Source organism: Dendropsophus ebraccatus, chromosome 5 (assembly GCF_027789765.1).
Source record: "Dendropsophus ebraccatus isolate aDenEbr1 chromosome 5, aDenEbr1.pat, whole genome shotgun sequence".
Classification (NCBI taxonomy): domain Eukaryota; kingdom Metazoa; phylum Chordata; class Amphibia; order Anura; family Hylidae; genus Dendropsophus; species Dendropsophus ebraccatus.
In genome coordinates, this window is record NC_091458.1 from 74,359,621 (window position 1) to 74,382,731 (window position 23,111).

A 23,111-nucleotide genomic window follows, 5' to 3' on the forward strand; every position below is an offset into this window, starting at 1 on the left:
CTTTTTCCTATTAATTTGCTGGAGAATCTGTTTGGCTCAATGTGTGCTTCTCTAATTAGTGAGATCATGTCGTATTAACATAAGCCATATGCAGGTCTATGGCTTCTAAAGTATTGTCTGTCTACAGAGATGCGTCATATTGTAGCTGGGTACAGAAACGTGAAGTCTTGGTGGAATGCAAACATGGCACGATACTGTCACTCCTGTCAAAACTGTGCAAATAATGGAAAGTAATAAAATTTCAACCCAGGAGCAAACAAGTGCTTAAATATAATGAGCCTGGATTAAATTGCTAAGTACAATAAAATGAATCTTAACAGGTTGCCCAACACCACACTTAAGAAATCCTGCTTGTGTTAACAGTACATTTAAATCATTCTTAAAAACATCCAATCCAATTTACAGTGTCCACAAGTAAAGATCTGACAGATAGGGTGCATCGAAAAAGCTGAAATGCCTTGATCAAAAAATGTCCTACTGTTTTGTTTGGTTAAAGACTAAACAGCCAAAGTTTGTTCAATTTCCACTTTTAGGCATTGTTTATACGCTGAACAAACAATGGCAATTGTTTAACTCTACCTACGGCTGCAATTAATGATAGGAAGCATTTAACAGCCATTCTCGGCAAAACGGCTGTTGTTTGTACAGCATGTGAACATAGCCTAAAGAAGCTCTAGGGGGGCACTCCAGTATAGATAAAATAACTTCTTGCTTTATTCACCTATCATGTGCACTTATTGCTGTTGGCACTGCTATGTGCAATATGTATTGTATTTCAAGAAGCTTAAAGGGGTACTCCACTTAAGAAAGATTTACCCTGTAGAATTACTATCCATAATCTAAACTTGTTTGTAATAGGTTTCTATTACACGAATTGGACCATTTGTCTGCAGTACATCCTGATTTACACCCTGAAACTGCCTGATAATCCTCTGTGCCTGGTCCTCTGTCCTCCCCCTCCCTTTCTGAGACAAAAGTCACATGATCTATTTCTTCTGTTGCCAGGCAAGCTTACATCCCACCAATCAGTGAGCACCTGGCAAAGGGGCGGGGAACAACAGAACAGTTACAGCCTCCAGAGCAGTATAGAGGAACAGTTGTTTCATCTCTCTATCTCTCTTTCTAATCTATCTATGCAGATGGATATGTGGCCCAGAGTAAGCTTGACTGTCACTGTCAAAGGTTACTTAACTACCTTTGTTTGGCAGTTAGACAATGCCAATAGTGTCAGCACACAACACTGCTAGTTGTCCAGCAGTGAGGTAGTTAATAGTAATTAGGAAGGGAGTCCAGTCAGTGTTGTGCGAGGTAAAAGCAAGCAAGATTCTGTGTTTGAGGTAGAAAAAATGCCAGAGAAAGTTGGAAAACCGCAGCAAGAGGTCACAGCACAGGAGCCTTATTTGCCACAAGAGGAGAGAATTCAGCCCAGTGGTTAAACTCAGGTACCTGTAAACTTATCCTTCTGTGAGAAGCAGCCAGACTGTGTGGGTTATAGGAATCATTTCATCATTGTTACCACTGATGTTTCTTCCTGTTGGAGTCTACAGTATATACATGAATAAATCTTGTTAAACTACACTACAATGGAGCCTGCTTAACTTCATAAAGGTGTGCTATAGAGAGGACACACTTGAGGGACCCAAGGCATTCCCTGCCTCCCACCCCCCAATTCCCTTAGAATCTCAAAGAACTCACAAAATCCAATGCTGCCATACCATAAGAATGTTGCGAATAACAGAGGGATATTTTGTTCATAATGTAAAACAGAAGTAGATTGAGGCTGGGTTCACACTACGTATATTTCAGGCTGTATTTGGTCCTCAAGTCAGGTCCTCATAGCAACCAAAACCAGGAGTGGATTGAAAACACAGAAAGGCTATGTTCACACAATGTTGAAATTGAGTGGATGGCCGTCATATAACGGTAAATAACTGCCATTATTTCAATATAACAGCCGTTGTTTTAAAATAACAGCAAAAATTTGCCATTAAATGACAGCCATCCACTCAATTACAACATTATGTGAACAGATCCTTTCTGTGTTTTCAATCCACTCCTGGTTTTGGTTGCTATACAGCCTCACAAATACAGCCTCAAATATACTGTGTGTGAACCCAGCCTTAGCCAGTGATGGGCAGATACTACAAGATAGGCAGATACTTGGCAGTGCAATGCATGCTGGAAAATGAAGTTTCCTGCCCAACGCCATCTTGGATATAGACTGGCTTTCAGAAAAACTTGTAGCTCAGGCATGGTAGCAGCTATACAGACAAGAAATGTCTCAAAATACTTAGGGGGGCTTGATAAGTAAAAACAACTAGGTTTGGGAGCATTTTATTTTTTAGCTCTTGAGTGCCTTGAGAGAACCTGTTACATCCTAAATGCATTTCCAGCCAAACATACCAGCACATTGCCAATTGGACATATAATTCATCAGTACCTTTGCATGTGGACAACACCAATCCAACCCCCCACTCCCACCCAAAAAGAATGTCTATACTAATGTTGGTAAGAGCCAAAGTGTTATGTCAGTGACTTTGCACTTCTCCTGTCTGCATCTTTCTATCTTTCTGCATTCCACTCATCTGTACGCCTCTGGCCACACTGATTGACAAACTAGTCTCTCAAAGACCAGCTTACCTATACTCGCATGAGCTATTTCTTTATAATAGTGACACACAAGGTAAGTTGACTGCTTCCTTAGTGGCTTGAAAGGAAAGCTCTGCTTGTCAATGAACATGGCCAAAAGAGGTCAAATGAGTGCTCAGGGTGTGACCCATCCAGCCAAAACTGTTACTGAGTTTTGCCTATTCCTTGTGCCATGAATCATCTTCTCAGGTCCTGCATTAGTGATAACACAGTGTATCTCTTTTATCCAGAATGACCTTCAAAAGGTGTTGGTCATAAATTTGACATTCATTGCATATCAACGGAGAATACCATAAATGTCCAATGAGTTTACGGGAGTTATGAAAAGTTAAGCAGTTCAAATAAGTCCTGTACACCTGAGATAGCTGTGTGAGTGGGCAGTCACCACATCTCATTTCCTCTTGAGTGCCAAACAGGAGAAAAATTCCTATTAAATGGAATCTGGCAGCACCTGTTCAGGTTTTGAGGTGCTGACAGTGTGATGAAGGCGAGTGTCTCCTACTGCGGTGTGTTACCTTTCTTTTTCAGATGGGTCCTGTACTTTGCCCCCAATCTGTGCCATAACTGTCTTCAAAACTGTCAAAGAGGGGTAGTGGTGATGTGGTTGTGCCGCACTTCGGCCCGCCTCTACACTACCTCCTCCCAGCTTCTCTTTAATATTCATTGCGCCCGTCCTCCGGCGTCCAGGCGACGTCATCTTTAGCTGCCTGGTTCTGTTATTGCGCACGCTTCTTGATTTGCACATGCGCCGTAGTGCGTGAGATCGGCACTGAGCAAAGCCATTGAGGGCATAGGCTTTAGTCCTCAGTGCGCCTGCGCCGCTCCGGCACACTAGGGCGCATGCGTGAATCAGGATGCGGGAGCATGCGCAATAACAGAACCAGGCAGCTAAAGATGATGTCGCCAGGACGCCGGGGGGCGGGCGCAATGAATATTCAAGATAAGCTGGGAGGAGGTAGTGGTGAGGCGGGCCGAAGTGCGGAATGAACGCATCACCACTCCCCCTCTTTGACAGTTGTAAAGACAGTTACGGCACAGATTGGGAACAAAGTACAGGACTCATCTAAAAAAGAAAGGTAACACACCGCACTAGGAGACACAAACCTTCATTACACTGTCAGCACCTCAGAACCTGAACAGGTGCTGACAGATTCCATTTAAGTTTTCCCATATGAAACGTGAGGGTATGTGCACACTATGGGATCCCAGCAGATCAACTGCTGCGGATTCCGCAGCTCATCCCCGTTCTTGGGTGCTGGGGGACTCGCGCATATCCGCTGGTCCCGTATGATAGGATTCATTCTATGATTTGCCAGATTCTGCTGTCCGCCCAAAGAATGAACCCACTCATTCTTCAGGCTGACAGCTGAATCTAGCAAACCATAGAATGAAGCCTATAGGACCAGCGGAGATGCACGCATCCGCCAGTGTCCGCGAGCAGGGACGAGCTGCAGAATCCGCAGTGGGTGATCCACCGGGATTTCGTACTGTGCACGTACCCTTAATTTGAAAAATAGCCATTAAAAGGATACCTATTGTTTTCAAAAACTTCTAACATACAGTGACATACCATAGATTTCCGTTGGCATGATCTGGATGCTGCGACCCCTTAAAATCACTGAGACTGATTAGTCATATGTGTGATACACACAATTCTAATCCTAAAATAAAGCTAGTATATTTCTTAGAAGCAGCGATAAGCAAGGTAAGCATACAAAGCTTCTGCAAACAGAAAGTGGCTGTATTAAAAGATCCCAATGCCACAGGCACACAATGGTTAAAACATAAGAACCAATGTAATTATTTGTTCTTTAAGGCATTGATATATTTGCCTAATTTTTATATTATTTGATATGTATGTTGTCCGTTTTCCATTAGGCCTTGATAAAGGAATGGGTAACACAAAAGGACTATAGGCAGTGGGGGAGGTGCCATGTTCTATGGGACATTTTTGTATCTTCATAGACTAATAAATGCATAAAAGGGACTTTTCTTGAAGTTAAGTGCCACTGATATTATTTTAGCAGTTGTGGACTATGCCCAGTGCGGCACCATACAAGGTTTTAACTGTACACTGAGATAATCAGCCATGATGTAGTGCTGGTGTAAATACCAGTATAGTTCAAGGGGCATGCTATAATAAATATTAGAAGCTTATTATTTTGAAGGAAAAGTTGTATTCTAATGGCACCATTTAATGAACAATATAATGGGGTTAAATTGAAAAGAAACAATTCAGATAGTATTTTTTGTGTTTTGTTTTCATGGCATTCACAGTGTTGTATCAATGATATGTTAACTGTGGGTCAGCAACGGCAACAACAAAGTTCTATCATTTTAGTTAAGTTTTACTACAAATGTAAAACCTTTTTAAGGGTAGCTTCACACATACTGGATTTGCAGTTGATTTCATGCCACAAGTTTGCAGCGAAATCCGCTGTGAATCCTGGTAGTGTAAAATTCTATGGGGTAACATAACCGCAGCAGAATTTTCATTCTGCTGCAGATATGTAACCCGGCCCCTTTAACCCCGCTGCCCCCAGCCCCTGGCCTGGAGCATGTATTACCTGCTTGGCGCCGTGACTGTGTGTGAGGCTCCCGGCTCCCCTTGGACCCCATCAACCAATCAGTGCACTGCAGCACTGATTGGCTGATGGGGACCGAGCGGAGGCGGGAGACTGACACACAACCGCGGTGCCGAGCAGGTAATGTATGCTCCAGGCCAGGGGCTGAGGGCAGCGGGGTTAAAGGGGCCGGGTTACATATCTGCAGCAGAATGAAAATTCCACTGCGGATATGTAACCCCACAGAACTTCACACTACAAGGATTCACAGCGGATTTTGCTGCAAAGTCGCAGCGTGAAATCTTCTGCGAATCCAGTACGTGTGAAGCTACCCTTAAAAACAGCAGCAGGGGGAGGCGGTGTCCATTGAAGTCAGCAACAGTTTGCTGCTGTTCCTATTGCATAGAGCAATGCACAGCAGACAATCACTGCACAAATTAGGTTCTTTCAGCATGTTAAAAGACCACAATCAGCTGACATTGTGCATGTTGGCTGATCATTGCCTTCAAACATGTACTTTTACACTAAAAGATTATTGGCCTGAACGGCTGGTAATTGGCCAATTGAGACCAAAAAATTGTTTACTGTAATAAAGCCTTTAGTTGGAACGCTTGTGCGTGAATAAGATAGAATATGAGCATTTTGGTACTTCTGGATGTTGGTCTTCAGTGTTGCTATAGGAAAAGTACAGAAATATCAGCAATAAATAAATGCAGTCAAAAGGTCAAATTGCTAAAAGAGAACTATATAATGATAAACTTAGAGTGATGTTGTATGACCATGTATTGATTCTGTCAGGAAGCATTAATTCATAAGAAGCATTGTAAATATTTTCTAGATTATATAGATAGAACAAAATTGCTTGTATTTGCAACCTAGTGTAAATATAACATGTCAAACTATTGTACATTTTGGTAGCTCTGTATCATAATTGGTGACCTACCTTGTGCCAAATAGTTATAACTCTGTGGACTGTATATACTGTTACATCTCTATATAGTAAGTAATATACCCAGAGTGTGGTACAAAAACAATCCAGTATTAAAGAAATGTAAGAAATAGAGATTCTTGGCAGCAGAATCAGAATTTACCAATGGGGGATAGGATAAAGAAACACTTGGTCACAAGTAATGTAAAAAAATGGACTTAAAGCGTTAAGTCCTTTTAATCCCCAAAGGACATGCTGTTGAAACGTTTGTGACCATGGTTGAGAAAGAGTTCAGGACTTCACTATCCCACAAAGAGAATTTTAGATACCATAACAACGTGAATAGAAAAGTCTGACAAGCCTTAGATTCCCTGGAAACTCAACAAAGAACTTGCAGTAAAGGCAGCAGATAAAGGGGTGTCATTATGAATATGGAAACCACTAAAAGAGGCCCCATTATTTTCTACTGCCTGCAAGATCAAACAGATCTATGAAGATTCAGAACATTCAAGTGTCCCTTGGTGTATGACACCAGTATTTTATGTCTGACTTACATATACAAAAGACTGTATGATCTGCTTGGACGTCCTATAGCAATATCCACAAATTCCATTTTCCTACTGTTGGAATATTTCTGTAATTGATCCTTAAAACCATTTGTAGTTTTACACAAATGTTCTTCGCACACACAAAAAATTGCCCACATTGTTAATAAATTTGGAGCAATTTACTTTTAGGGTACAAACCCACTTGACGTATTTGCTGCGTGAATCAGTCTTAAAAATAAGCAGGCAAAACGCAGGTTGGCTTTATACGATTGTTCTGTGTTAATATACGCAATTGCATATTTTTGAAGCATGAAGCTACATGCGTTTTTCGCACAGGTTGTTAACAACTGATGCTTTGCTAACAACAAGCTTCATGCTTCAAAAATACGCAATTGCGTATTTCAGGGGCGGATTAACTTTACCATAGGCCCCGGGCTGTTCACCAAGCCTGGGCCCCCCCACCCCATTGTAACTATGGAAGCACTAGCCTGGTGTTCATAGTACAGGATAGATAATGTCATGATGTCCTGATTTGTGCAAAATTGCCATTAAAAAACAGTGATTTTTTGCAAATCATGATGGAAGTGTAGCCCGGAGAGAGTACACCACTGAAAGTGTAAGTCTTTTTGGGTGGTCATGGGCCCCCCAGGAGCTCAGGGCCCTGGGCTGCCGCCCAAAACGCCCCTATTATAATACACTACTGGCGCATTTTAACGCAGAACAATCGTATAAAGCCAACCTGCGTTTTGCCTGCTTATTTTTAAGACTGATTCACGCAGCAAATACGCCAAGTGGGTTTGTACCCTTACAAGGAAAAAGCAAAAAAGGCTGTAACTGACACTACTTTTTATACCATTTACTTCACTGCTTTGGCACAATTTTTTCCAGAATTCTGGTGCATTTATCAAATAGGTCATCCTTAAGGTCTTATAGAATTTATATTTTGCTAACTCTTGTTAATAAAAATAATTAATTTAAGTGGTAACAGGGTGAGATACTAATTTATTAAATACTTAATCTAACATTATATAGCAACTTTATATATTTCAGAATAAGAAAAGGCTTTGCTATATGAATTTCAAATAAGGACCCCTGGCAATTACTACAATTCAATAATGCAAACATGTCCTCAGGACAAGCATCTGATCAGCGCTCACATTGTTTGTCCGGGACTTACTGACGGCTGTCCCACAACAAAAATGGCATTTTACACAAAACATTTCTATGCTGTCAAAACTAGTAACCTCTGCTTTTGACAAAACCTTTTACTCACAGCATGCTGCCTTTCTGGAGCCAAAGTGTTTATAGCTTTCAAAGCATGAAAGCTGAAAAATACACAGAGGTTACTGGAACAGATTTAAAATGTTAAGTATACCTTGAGCTTACTAAACCGGCCCTACATACAGTGTGGAGTTGTCAAAAGGATATGGACATTTTTGTCACAAACTTGTCGTGTACGTCATCAGATAGGGGAAAGGTCTCCAAATCCTTCTCTAACTGCTGAAGCTGGCGTTCCATTTGTTTCATTGTCTTTTCCAGATTTTCTGCAGACACTATAACAATTAAAAAATAAATTATAATAATAAAATAAAATTAGACAAGATAAATAAAATATTTTACCAAGGTACCTTTAAAAGTGACAGAACGCTTTGAACTAAAAAAACAGTCCCATTAATCTAAATGAGGTTGCTTCTATAAACCCTATGGGGGGAGATTTATCAAACATGGTGGAAAGTAAAACTGGCTCAATTGCCCCTAGCAACCAATCAGATCCCACCTTTCATTTCATTTCATTTGTAAAATACATCTGATATCCCCTGCCTTGTCCTCTCTGCTCGTCTTTGTTTACTTGAACATGAACATGGCTTATACACATAACATACTCAATGGTATCAACGGATGAACTTTAGCAGTTAAAGGGACAACCTAGAGAAAAAAAGTGTTCAGACACTTTATGATCCTGAGAACGAGTCGGAAGAAGACTGCCCTAAGTGCAGTTCTCTCCTGGCTCTGTAATGTGATGAGTCCGGCATCTAATGTAAGTCTAAGGAGCCCAACTATTTCATTGACACTGAACAGGGGTCTTATTCCCACTCACTCTTAGATCAGTGCAAGTCTGAACACTCAGACTCAGAATAATGCAAAACTTTGGACCCGTCTCTATGACATGCCAAAAGTTTAACCCTTAGAGGATCGGGCCAATTTCAATTTGTGTTTTCGTTTTTTCCTCCTTGTGCTTAAAAGGCCATAGCATTTGCATTTGTCACCTAGAAACCCACATAAGCCCTTATTTTTTTGCACCACTAATTGTACTTTGCAATGACAGGCTGAGTTTGTTCATAAAGTACACTGCAAAAGCAGGAAAAAATGTAATGTGTTGTGAAATGAAAAAGAAAAAAATAATGCATTTTTTTTTATTTGGAGGGTTTTTGTTTTTACACTGTTCGCCTTGGGGTAAAACTGACTTGTTATATATGTTCCTCAAGTCGTTACGATTACAACGATATATAACATGTATAACTTTTATTTTATCTGATGGCTTGCAAAAAAAATTCTAACCATTGTTAACAAATATATGTTCCTTAAAATCGCTCTATTCCCAGGCTTATAACGCTTTTATCCTTTGGTCTATGGGGCTGTTTGAGGTGTCATTTTTTGCGCCATCATGTGTTCTTTCTATCGGTACCTTGATTGCGCATATGCGACTTTTTGATTTTTTTGAAACCAAACCATAGAGGTCCACAAATAATGTTTGTTATGAGAAATGACACCGGGTGTGGGGGGGGGCAACAAAGAGGTGCAAAAAGCCATGGAAAGTCATGACACAAGTTAAAATCTGCCACTTAATGACAATATTAGCTGGGTCAACTAATGGCGTATAAAAAGGTGTCATATTACCAGGATGGCACAAAAGAAAGGCTACAAATATCCCATGATGGGTAAAACCAGTAAGTTGTGTCAAGACCTTCACAACCTTATTGTTGCAAAACATATTAATGGCATTGGTTACAGAACAATTTTTAAAGCGACTCTGTACCCACAATTTGACCCCTTCAAACCACTTGTACCTTCGGATAAGCTGCTTTTAATCCAAGATCTGTCCTGGGGTCCGTTCGGCAGGTGATGCAGTAAATGTCCTAAAAAACAACTTTTAAACTTGCAGCCCTGTGCCCAACGGGAGTATCGATGCCCTAACTTTGCACCACCCCTCTGTCCCTCCTCCCCACCCTCTTAGGAATGCCACTGAAACATTTTCTCCTGACTGAATATTGCACAGGTGTGTCAACAATCCAGCCCATATTCCGGGCTGACACAGGTGGGGAATAGGAGACAATCTGCCTGGAGCATTCCTAATGATGAGGAGGGCGGGGAGGAGGGACAGAGAATGTGCCATCCTAATGCATACACAATCTAAGCCACGGCCATAGGGCACAGGACCGCAAGTTTAAAAGTTGTTTTTTAGGACAATAACTGCATCACCTGCCGACCTGACCCCAGGACAGATCTTGGATTAAAAGCAGCTATCTGAAGGTATGTGTGGTTTGGAGGGGTCAGATTGTGGGTACAGAGCTGCTTTAAACTACTGAAGGTTCCAGTAAACACTTTTGGGGGCCATAAGCCAAAAGTCCAAAGAATATAATTTCAGAATAAATCGTCCAGGACTGGGTGTTTCTCACCAGATTTTAAAAGAAGAGGAAAAAAGAATTATCTGAAGAGTTGTCCAAGAGCCAAGGACCACTTGTGGAAAAAGAAAACAATAGTAATGCACTCAACCTCCATGGCCTGTATGGACAACCATCATGCAATACTTCACTGCTGAACATAAAGCATGCTCAGGCTATGGTTCCCACACAGTAGTTTTGCTCAGTATTTTGCAACCAAAACCAGGAGAGGATTGAAAACACAGAATGGCTATGTTTTAAAAGCACTGTTGAAATTGATTGTGTTCTGTGTCTTCAATAAACTCCTGGTTTTGATTGCAAAATACTGAGCAAAAATACTGTGTGGGAACATAGCCAACAAGCTCATTTAAAGATTGCTTAACAACATTTAGACGAGACTGCAAAACACTGGAAGAAGGAGACCACCACTGAACTCTTTGGATGCTATAATTAGGGATGAGCAAATTTAACCATTTCTGGACCGGGCTAATTTTTGTTTTTGCATTTTCGTTTTTTCCTCCTTGTGCTTAAAAGGCCATAGCAGTTGCATTTTTACACCTACAGACCCACATGAGCCCTTATTTTTTGTGTCACTAATTGTACTTTGCAATGACTGGCTGAATTTTTGCATAAAATATGCTGTGAAACTAGAAAAAAAATATATATGTGCTGTGAAATTGAAAAAAAATAAATAAAACACAATTATTTTTCTTTGGGGGGATTCGTTTTTACGCCGTGTGTCCTATAGAAAAATTGACACGTTATATATGTTCCCTTAAGTCGGTACGATTAAAACGATATGTAACATGTATAACTTATTTTATTTTATGGCTTGTAAAAAATTCAAACCATTGTTAACAAATATATGTTCCTTAAAATCGCTCCATTCCCATGCTGATAACGCTTTTATCCTTTGGTCTATGGGGATGTGTGAGGTGTCATTTTTTGTGCCATGATGTGTTCTTTCTATCGAAACCTTGATTGCGCATATGCGACCTTTTGATCGCTTTTTATTACAATTTTTCTGGATTTGATGCGACCAAAAATGTGCAATTTTGCACTTTGAGATTTTTTTGTGATAAATTAATAGTTTGGGGGATTATGCACGCGGCGATACCAAACATGTTTATTTATTTTTATTTATAAAATGGAAAAAGGGGGGTGATTCTGACTTTTATTAGGGGAGGGAGCTTTTTATTATTTTTATTAATATTTTATTTTATTTTTTTATACATATACTAGAAGCCCCTCTGGGGGACTTCTAGTATATGCAGACTGATCTCTCATAGAGATCTATGCTGTATAGGATATACAGCATGCATCAATGAGATCAGTGTTCTATTGCCTTTGGCTGCTGCAGCCAAAAGCAATAGAATTCCGAGCCGGGATCAGCGCCATTACAGCGCAGACCCCGGCCGGCTCCGGATACGGAGATCGCTCCTCCGTGAACACATCACGGGGGGTTATAAACCACCAGGGAACTGCTGCAGTAAGTCTTCAGCTGCTACTGAAGACTTAATTAGCGGGCACGGCGATCAGACCGTGCCCGCTGACAGCCTCGGCCCCATGCTACATGCCGCACCCGGGACGGCGGCGGTTCAGAGCGGGGTTGCCGCGCGGCCCCGCTCTGAACTCTCCCACCCACACGAGGACGTACAGTTACGTCCTCGTGCGGGAAGGGGTTATAGTAGGAATGAAACAAAGCACTTAGTGATGATTGGACAGCAGCTTATCAGGCTGCTGGCGTTGAAGTCCATACTGCTCCAGGTGCCAGGGTAGCTGGATCCACTCCTGGAAAACTGGGAGAAGTTCTCTAGGAGTGTATTGAGCTTTTCCTGGCACCCGGGGAGGAGCGACACAGATTTTACTTTGCTCCTACTGTAAATTTGCTCATATCACCCCAGAAACACTATACCAACTGTGACGGTTGGAGGTGTGATCATCATGGTGAGGGACTATTCAGCATACAGGGCTTGGACAAATGTACCAAGGCATAGTTGTTAAAAATCTGCTGCCACCTGTCTTGAAGTCATCATCACCAACAAAGGCTTTTGTACAAAATATTAAATACATTTCAGTAAGCATTTTCAATACTTTTTCCCTGAGTAATTTTTCATTATTACACATAATTTATTGACATCTATGGTTTGATTTCTTTGCCTGTGCGGATTGGATGGGTTGTACCTGACATCTGGTGAGAATTTCATGTCAATAACATCTTTAGAAATATATTTAATTAGAAAATTGGTAACACGTTCAATACTCATTCACCTGCTGTGTATGAAATCTAGTGGGCGGTTCATCAGATTGCTTTGGTTATATATTATGGAACAGTCACTCAGCTGCTTCCCAGCAGATAACACAGGCCACGTTTTGTCTGCCTTCAACCTATGATGTGTTACATGTACCTACTCACTCTAAGGCTATTTGCAGGCTATAAGCTGCACCACAGTATGCATCCTGAGTATGTTTACACAGGGCAGAACATGCTTTTCACAAATATATCACACATGCATAATTTGAAGAATGTCAACAGTAAAGGTTAAATACACTAATACATATTTATTTAGTTCATGGTAAATGCCAAGCAAGAAATAATGCTGGCCATGAAAAAGATTAGATGCTTATGGTGTATCGGTACAAATTTTACATTTAATGGTCTCACAAAAAGCAGTAATTGACAGCTAATTAACCGTTAAATTGCCTCTAATCTCTCCAACTGTACATTGAGGCTTCTCATCAAAAATATATTGTTCCAAAGAACTGAAGATATTACAGTAGTGGCAACAAACTTCATTCACATGTTTTATGTAGAACTTTGAAGTGTACTTACTACAATAAACTCCTCAACTGTAAGCCGTTTATATAGGTCTGGGCACTAAGACCCCTACAGACCACTAAGGAGTAGCAGAAAAGTTTACATGAGCATTGTGGCAGGAGGGGAAGAGTAGATTTTAGATGAATCGCAGAATCATTGCACGGACCTAAATTCATCATTGTTGACCACATGATCTCTATTTACAAAGGGTGTGTGCGTCCGATGAATATAATTTAAATAGCCATTCAAAAGACACAATCTGCTGTCGTTCTCGCCAAAGCTCACTTGCCCGATAATTGTTTTGTTTAAAAAGTCCACTTTCACAAGTGCAAACAATGAATTGGTTCAAAATAAAGCTATACTGCAAATCTAGTATACCCTTCTCTGTTTAAGTTCCAACCAAAATATGACTATGTGGACGTGTTGGAGTCTACTAACATGGCCACTACCAGGCAATTGTCTGCTTCTACAATATAAGCTTGTTTCAAGTTTTTGTGAATTGTCATAAGTTGATTGCAGGGATACTGACATTTGAAGAGCAGATAACTTGTGTTGTATCCTTTGATGCAGATTCTGGTCTTTCAACTTCTCTATGACATCATGCAATAAATGGCTCTGGTCAGTAATGTAAATACAGCCACTAGGGGTGTAAACTACCTATAGCAACCAATCACAGCTCAGCTTTCAGCTCTGGTAAAATGAAAGCTGGACTGTGATTGGTTGCTGTGGACAGTTGACACCAGCTTATATTTCATACCCTTTGATAAATCTGGGCCTGAGAGTTGAGAATGTTTCCATAATTTTCAATAAAAGTTATTGAATGTAAGAATACATTTTGCTAAAAAGTATAGTGGGAGAATATCTTCTATGTGCTTTGTCTATGGTATATGGCTCTGCAGATAATAGACCACTATGAAAATCCTTTGGGAATGCTGCAATGAACTAGGTGGTTTCTAGGTAATGGTTTGTTTTACGGAAGGATAAGCTGTCCAAGAGCTTATATTCCTTTTCTTTCTGTACAAAGGTATAAACTTTTCCACTGGAAACCAACAGAGAATTGGCAGGCAGAACCAAAGTTAGGAAGAAAAGCGACACAGGCAATCAGTTTTGTCAGACACAAACAATAATAACAATAGGCTATAGTAGGGATAGGTTCCATGCAGAAGGTGACAAGTTGGCTTAAAAAGGAACTATCAGAAGGTTAAACAAATCTAACCTGCTTTTAGCCCCCTATTGCACAAAGGTTGAAGCTATGTATCTTATCTTCATTCTTGACATCCTTCCTGAGCAGTTTAAATGAAGTTCTCTGTCTGGTAAGGCCGTTTGGAACACTGCCTCACCCACAGGGTGCCAAGTCGCCCCTGGCTAGCCGACCATTCTAGTGATTAGCAGTGGAGTGGGACAGTGGGATCAGAGCTCGGGGAGGGTGTGAGCTCAAGTGAGCTGCTTTAGGCAATTTGCTTAAGGCTAGGGCTACATGACGATTTCTGGTCACATGGCGAAGAATCATTGCGTGAAGCATACGTAAGGTAGATGCTTGAGTTTTTATTTTTTTTTTTCTTTATTCTGCCCATATAAACATATCCTATTAATTTATGCAGATACATGTGATGTTTACGTTTTGGTCCCCTTTTTGTTCTCTACTCTTTGGCATTTTATATATACTCAATACCTACATGCACAGAGTTAAACTACATATCAACAGCATCTCATGATAAACACACAGCTAATAAATGATGGAATGGGAAGTATAAATCATTTTAGAAATGGGTAGGAGCTTGCTATAATATCATGTACACATTAATGGAAAAAAAAAGATTATACATGGAGATCCTATTAGACTTTGTAGTAGCTTTCACATATAGTATCAAAAGTGTGAAAAATAATAAAAATAAAAATAAACTCATGCTGATTGAAAAAAAACATAGCCAATGATAACAGAACAAGGGTGAGCCTATGAAGCTTTCCATTGTGTGGAACAAATAAGAGTTTATAGGGAAGGCACAAATGCCGAGGACTGTTTATCTATGCCCATTAATCTAGCTAATCTTCTGATAGCAATTCTGGTTACTTATTCCATGTTGGTGCCGTAAACAGACAAGAACAAGACATAATACAAAAAAAACAACACATTTCTTTAATATGCTGTTCTCTACTAGATAAAGGTCTACAGCATTCTATATACTTGGACAACCAAGGAAATTATTTATGTGGCTCAAGACAAACATAGTAAACCCTTCTTGTGCAAGACTTGTGAACTCGGGTCTAGGCATATCAAATGTTTCTTAAAGAGAATGTTTTCTCCCTGGTATGCTATAGTTCAAAGCTCAGAAGACAATTTATACTTTGGCAGGTTAATGATGGTATCTACAGAGGAAAAAGTCCACAGGCTTAGTAGTGAGTGCAACTGAATTATCCTCTCACATTAAGTCCTGGGCTTTTGATAGAATGGTTAAGGCATTGTACAGTCCTGCCATGGTTTATCTGTAATTCAGGTCTGTATAAATAGAATTTTTCAGAATAGCTGTTGGGGAAAAGGAAAAGTAAGCTAAGAATAAAAAGGTGCCCTACATACAGCACTAAAGACAGTTATTAGACTGAACAAACTGCAACATAAAAAATAAAAACAGAAAATGTAAAATAGATTATTAATACACAAGCTGATTAGATGCAGAAGGGAATGTTATCTGGGGTAAAACATGATAAGTTGTGCTGTTTTCACCTTTAGAACTGTAGTAGTACAAGGTTTAAGGTATATATGTGGTTAAAAAAATACAGTACATCGGTTGTACACAAGAACACATAAAATGCTAGAAAATATCTAATTAGCGAAAAGCTTCACCTTTTTCTTTTTCCTGCAGCACCCTTTTTGCTGCCTGGAAGCTCTTTATAAATGTTTATAAACTTCTAGTCAATAAAAAGCTCATGTTTAGTAAAAACTAGAGGAGAAGGAAAGTGAAAAAAACACAACAGTAAAAGAGGGCATGCTGCAGTTTCTATTCTTCATCCTGTATGAGTTTGAGACACATGCTGTGTGAGATGGGTGAAGAAGCGGGGGGCGGGGGGGGGGGGGGTTGAGCCAACTAGTCAGGTCAAAATAAAGGAAATATGCAAAGTTCAACTGAAGCTATGTTCATGCAAAGTATTTTTGTCAGTATGGCCTTATTCACACATCCCATGAAATTGTCCGGGGTCGCGGATCAGCAACCACGGACAATTTAAGGGCCCATTGAAGTGAATTTGGCCATTCACATGATCCGTGCCGCGAAAAAATAGGATATGTCCAGTGCGGATCGTGGCACGGATCACCCCCACTACCGCCCGGCGGCAGAGATAACAGGAGATCCTGTCATCCCATGTACTACTCACCTACTCCACGCGCTGACCGGCTTCATTTTCACCAGAAATGATGCGGGATCATGAAGCCAAGAGAAATATACTTATGTGGGGAAAAAGAAAAGAAGGACCACGGTGGGACTCGTGTTTAGAAAAACAGCAGCATTGAGTGATCAGGCCCAATAAGTGTACTTCTTTATTACTATAAATCCAGACTAAGCCACTTGTCACAAAACAAACCCTGCCTGCACTAAAAAAACCTTTTATGTCAGTAATTAGTAAAGATGTAAACAAAGGGTAAAACACCTGATTTGGGTCACTTCTGTGAGGAAAAGAAATGTGCCCATTGAGTTTGCACACATTTAATGGTAAGGTTACAGCTTAAGGCTGGGTTCACACTAAGTATATTTGAGGCTGTATATTTCAGGCCTCATAGCAACCAAAACCAGGAGTGAATTGAAAACACAGAAAGGCTCTGTCCACACAATGTTGAAATTGAGTGGATGGCCGCCATATAACAGTAAATTACTGCCATTATTTCAATATAACAGCCGTTGTTTTAAAATAACAGCAAATATTTGCCATTATATGGCGGCCATCCACTCAATTTCAACATTGTGTGAACAGATCCTTTCTGTGTTTTCAATCCACTCCTGGTTTTGGTTGCTATGAGGATCAAACTTGAGGACCAAATACAGCCTCAAATATACGTAGTGTGAACATAGCCCTAAAAGTGAATGGCTTGCAAACTGTATGTATATGTATATAAGACACAGTGGGGGCTGACATTTCTTGGCATTTGAAAAAAAAAAAAACTATCTGATATAAACATATGTGTATATACATATGTGTGTTTGTGTATATATATATATATATATATATATATATATATATATATATATATATATATCTATATATATCTATATATATCTATATATATATATATATATATATATATATATATCTATCTCAGATATATATATATATATATATATATATATATATATATATATATCAGATAGAGATATATTATATATATCAGATATATATATATATATATATATATATATATATATATATATATATATGTGTGTGTGTGTGTATATCAGATAGATAGATAGGTTTCTTTTCAAAATGCCAAGAAATGCCAGCCCCCACTGTGTCTTATTCTTCCAGTTTCCTTTTATGTTTTACATACGTAGATAACTGCCTGCTCAGCCAATATTGTGCAGAGCAGGCAGTTTCTGCCAATATGAAATGTCACAGGAGCCAATAAAATGACGACTGCAGATCCCCAGGAAAAGCCAGCAGTGGGGGATCAGACTAAATAGGGAACAGCTAGGCACAGCTCTCTCTGACATTAAAAGTTGAATGGGTAAGAGAAAAAAGCTGCCATTAAAAAAAGTGTTTGTATAGGATCAGTGCTGTACACCTCCGCCTTAAATTGTAGAGCCGGTGCTCAGTGGTAACTGGGTTCTTCAACCATTAGTCTTGTACAGTAGAAAACTACGGCACTCATTTTTTCACACTCCACCGACCCCTCTTCTTCTTGCATACAGCACACGAGAGACCCTTTGGCCTGAGGAAGGTCCTGGTCGGACCGAAACGTTGCACAATACATTGTTGGTCTCATGTACTTTCTGTCTATGGTCGGAGTAAATACCTTGTATCACTTTGTTAAATAAAACCCTCACTTATTCTTGCATGAAAAAAACGAGTGCCGTGGTTTTCTACTGTATTAAAAAAAGTGTTGTCTTCATAGAATCTCACCTATGCTGCCCAGCATGAAATGCCAACAGGCACTCTCATTGTAATAAAAGAAATTTTACTTAGCAAGTATTGCTATAGTCTCTGGAAAATTGTATAATATTGTATTTGATTAATATAGACAGATATATAGCTCATAACTGTTCACTTACGCTAGACACCTATTTGGGAGAAGTAGTATGGACTACTTCTGGAATGCAAGATATTATTTTCCACCATTGTTGTTTCCCCCCTCCATAGATGGATAATGGACTTGACGACTCCACCATATCTCAAACCCTCTGCCCCAAATCAGCCCTCTTATCAATGTTGAATATTGTACTGTGAGGCTATGTTCACACTACGTAAAACTACGGCCGTGGTTTTACGTAGTTTTTAGTTTGTAGTTTTTGCACAGCGGAACGAAGACTATTAAGCAATAGGATCCCGGCCGGAGCGTACACACATCGTATACGCTCCGGACGGGATCTGTGCGGCCCCGCAAATAACTGACAGGTCAGTTTTCTGCGTCCGGAATTCACTGAATTCCGGCCGCAGAAAGACCTGTCAGTTCACACAGTGAAGTGAGCGGCTCCGGCCGCTCGCTTCACTGTGTGCTATGGGAAGCTCTGATGCGGGCGCACCAGAGCTCTGCGGCCGGAAAAAGTACTTAAGTACTGGCCGAGATGATCCGGCCAGAGACCGGCCGAGATGATCCGGCCAGGGACCGGCCGAGATGATCCGGCCAGGGACCGGCCGAGATGATCCGGCCAGGGACCGGCCGTTCCGTGACCCGGCTGGGGTCACGGAACGGCCGGTCTCATACGTAGTGTGAACATAGCCTTAATGTGCAAGCTATGTTGGCTTGCTTTCTTGTTATTGTTTGCCTTTATCTCAATAAAAAGATTTGACAAGAAAAAAAATATATATATTCGGAAAGTAGGCATGAGCAAATTTACAGTGCTAGTGCGACAATCTACCCTCCCCTCAGTGACGCAGCTCCATTGATTCTAATAGAGCCGCGTCACAGAGAGGAGGGAGTTTCGTCACACTGTGGGCTGGCCGGCTCGCCCCCAGTGCATCATGCCCGGCCGGTGCTCAGTAATAGACCGGATCCGTTTGAAGGATCAGTAGTACATTCGCTTGTACCAGTAGTACATTCGCTTTAAGTAGTAATATAATGTTTTCATCTTTGCCTCCACACAATCTGTCAGCAATGAAAGTAAACTGTTGGCTGTGCATGAAAGATACCCTAACACTGGACAGCCCTGTGAGGCTTCGTAAGTATAAATCTAGCATATACATCCCACTGATCATAATGACATTACAAAAGAACTGTCTCTGGGACCAGAGATTTCACAGATACTCCAAGAAGCCATTGGTACTTTTAGTGGTAAATGGTCACTAATACATAACATAATAAAAAATTGGGTTAGGGGGAAATAAAATCAAGTTTAAAGATTTTAACTGTGATGTGTAAGCTTTCCTTATAACTACTTTTTACCTCTAAAGCTAAACAAAGTGTAGTAAAATCTTTCTTGGGCAACATTGACAAAGTGTTAACCCATCAAACCCTTGTTGGTCAGCTCACCGGGCTCTTGCTCTCCAAACATTGCATGGAAAAATTTGGAATAAGAACAACATAAGAGAAAACAAGTCCAGCACCTTGAATGGAGTAAAAACTTCACAATTTTATTTATTTAACATGGGATAATAAAGACAAACAGACACAAGCACAGGTTGACGCATTTTGGCAACAACCTCTAAATGAACAATCGCTGAATCCCACTGGCGACACCATGACGTATGCTTACATCATGGTCCATCAAGGGGCTAATTGCAGTGAAAGCTATCATTTAACATTAGAGGTTGTGAGCAAGACAAGCGTCACCAAAACATGTCAACCAGTGCTTTTGCCTGTCCCTCGGTATTACCCCATGTGAAATAAAAAACGTTGTGAAGTTTTTACTCCATTCAAAGGGCGAGACTTTGTTTTTTTTCTAACATTGGCAAGGAGTTTGCATGGTTTCCCCATATTTGTGTGGGTTTCTCTCTTTTACTACAGTTTCCATTCACACTCTAAAAAACATAAGAGGTGGTTTTTGCATAAAGATAGTAATCCACACTGAAGACAGGGACAGATCCAAGTGATGAGAAGCTTTGCACAGTGCTGCAGAATAGCTTGGTGCTATATAAATAAAGGAGAGGGTCTCCAACAAAAACAGGTAGGGCCACATAGTCTTGCTAGTGCCAATCTGTGCCATTATGTATAATAAAGAAAAATTTAAAAAAATAAAAGGTAGTTATAAGTATGCTGCCATATGGTTTCCATTTGCAATTCAAGAAGTACATGGAGTAATCACCCTTAAAACATATGCTGCCATTCATATATATGTTATGCAAAAAACCTGTTTGTACAGCACACAATGCAACTCAGTACGCTCTCATAAAATGCCCTTTTCACTAACAAAAAGGGAACAGAAGAGATGCTGTTATAATTAATTTGCTTTTTGTAATGTTATGGACCAATTTGAATTGTTAAGACAAAAATAGAAAGGCGGCCATTATCTGAAAAACACATACAGCGACAATTCGGAAATGCCAGCAACCATTCAATTGTCATAAAATGACATTAAACCAAACTGTTACTGTTACACATATTGTAAAATGTTGCTAATCGCATACAGCTCTGGTTCTTAAACCTCTTTCTCATGACTTTTATTAAAAGTAGCCGTAGGTCTGACTAAAAAAAAAAAATGTTTTCTATGCTCTTCTTCTTTAAGGCAACTTGATTTTAACAGGGTTAGAACACAATCACTATATACAGACTAAGAGAGAGAGGAGTAACTAACTATGCAGGAAAACTATTACTGTCAACAACACAGCCATCCATCCTGTTAGTAAATCACCTATTGATTTTCTGCATAAATTCCATGGCAGCCGGGAATCTTTGTTTTGACTTTAGACTACTATGATGGAACTGATATTTTGTTCCCGCAAACCCCCAAATCATTGCATATATGTCATCAAAAGAAAGCAAACAGTAGGGGAAACATAACATTTGGTAGCTCCGGGGGAGTAGGAAAGAGATACAGTATATATCACAGGAAGGTATTTATCAAAATATTATTATAGGTTGGAAAATCCCTTTAATGTCATAAAAATAAAAACTATTACACTGATTTTGGACCTCTCTCTCTTCTTTAATACTTATCACATCAGATACAGATTGTAATTCGACCTACTAAACCTACACTATTAAAAGATGAACATCGTAGGTAATTCCTCAACATTAGATGCTACACTTGAAGGTGCCTCCATCACTATTTAGGATAAAAGACTTTCCAAAAAACACTTCATCACCTATGCTCTTCTACAGGATATCCTCTCCCATATCCTCTCAAGGACAAGTTTTCATCTTTAAAACTTTGGGCTCTGGCTGGGCTACTCAGGGTTGTCTTTGCTGCACCCTTAAAGCCCTATTACACAAAGAGATTATCAGTAGTATTCGTCCGCTAATCGCTACATGTAATAGAAGACAATGATCAGCTGACATGCACAATTTCGGCTGATCGTTGTCGTTCAACATTTTGAAAGAGCAACCATGCAGATAGCAACAATCTATAGCTCAGAGCAATAGGAGCGGTGGCAGCAGACCGCCTCTATCCTCTATGGGCTCCCCGGACGATCTTTAAAGGATAGGGATCCCCCCTGCAGCTCCCTGACCCCCGCACTTACCTGCTCGCTGTTGGCGCATGTAATAGGGCTGGCAGTGAGCAGGGAATGAGGAGATAGTGAGCTCCTTGCCCCATGAGATGGGGGCTTAAAGATCAGTGTCTAATTAGAAATTGAACCCTTTAGCCCGGTCTCCCAGTAGCTGAGTAAAAGTCTCAGGCTGCCATGACAGTTGGTTGTCACCCCAAGATTACAGCTATGCACCGCTAAACTGTTTAAATCCCACAATTACTATTGATTGTGGTATTTAAACAGTTAAATTACTGGCCTCAGAGTGATCTTTAATGTCAGTCATTACTGGTGGGTGTCAGCTGTAGATAGCGGCCAACACCTTCTGGGTATGGTGTGGGTTCATCTTACCAGCCATACATTCTCTCCCTTCAATGGGCCTTCATTTAAGTCAATGGGAAATGGGCCAACAGGGCACACACTGTATAGAATGATGGCTGTGATTATGACTGTCCAAATAATCAACATGCTCATTATTTACAGCCTGATTTTTCCCCCTCCTATATAACTTTAATTTTACGGAATGTAAAGCAAGCCTCAATTTTAACAAAATAAAGAAAATTCCTATTTAACATAACCACGAGAGAGTGCTGTTGATATTTCATTTGTATTAAGTTTGAGTTACATTTTTCTTTAAGTCACTAGCATGTCCATTACTCTGCCAATACAAAGTATGATTTTACAAGACTTGCATAAACTTTTTTTACATCATACCCCCGATGATCATGTTCTATCAAACCAAAATGAAAGTGGCCAAAGTTGTTTAATAGGCTCGGGGCAATTTTAAAACTGTAAACTGTTTACAGATAGGAAAGTTTTAAAGCAAGAATAAATGAGTGAGACTTTCCAGCACATTTATTTACTTTGAGATATGCACACCAGTGCTTTGATTTTCATCGCACTAGTTTAAGTAATTACTGTTGCTTTTCTAACTGGGGGGAAAAGAAGTTGTGCATTAAGATGGAAATGGCTTTAGGTAAATCAATGTCAATTAATAAAACTAGTATTGCAGGTAATGAACAGATGCATCTTTAAAAGGCCATAACATGGGACATATTACAATGGCACACACAGATAAAATAATGGACAAAAAATATTTCCTCTGAAACACTAACA

General features: G+C 40.0%; 1 protein-coding gene across 5 annotated transcripts in view; it reads right to left on the reverse strand.

Annotated features, from left to right (window-relative positions):
- The window catches only part of DIAPH3 (diaphanous related formin 3), a 582,937-nt gene that overhangs the window by 234,991 nt on the left and 324,835 nt on the right, over positions 1 to 23,111 (reverse strand). For all 5 annotated transcript variants that reach the window (XM_069970593.1, XM_069970591.1, XM_069970592.1 and 2 more), the window contains one exon: positions 8,117 to 8,242. In XM_069970593.1, coding sequence (XP_069826694.1) covers positions 8,117 to 8,242 — 126 coding nt within the window. The remainder of the gene's footprint in view (positions 1 to 8,116; positions 8,243 to 23,111) is intronic.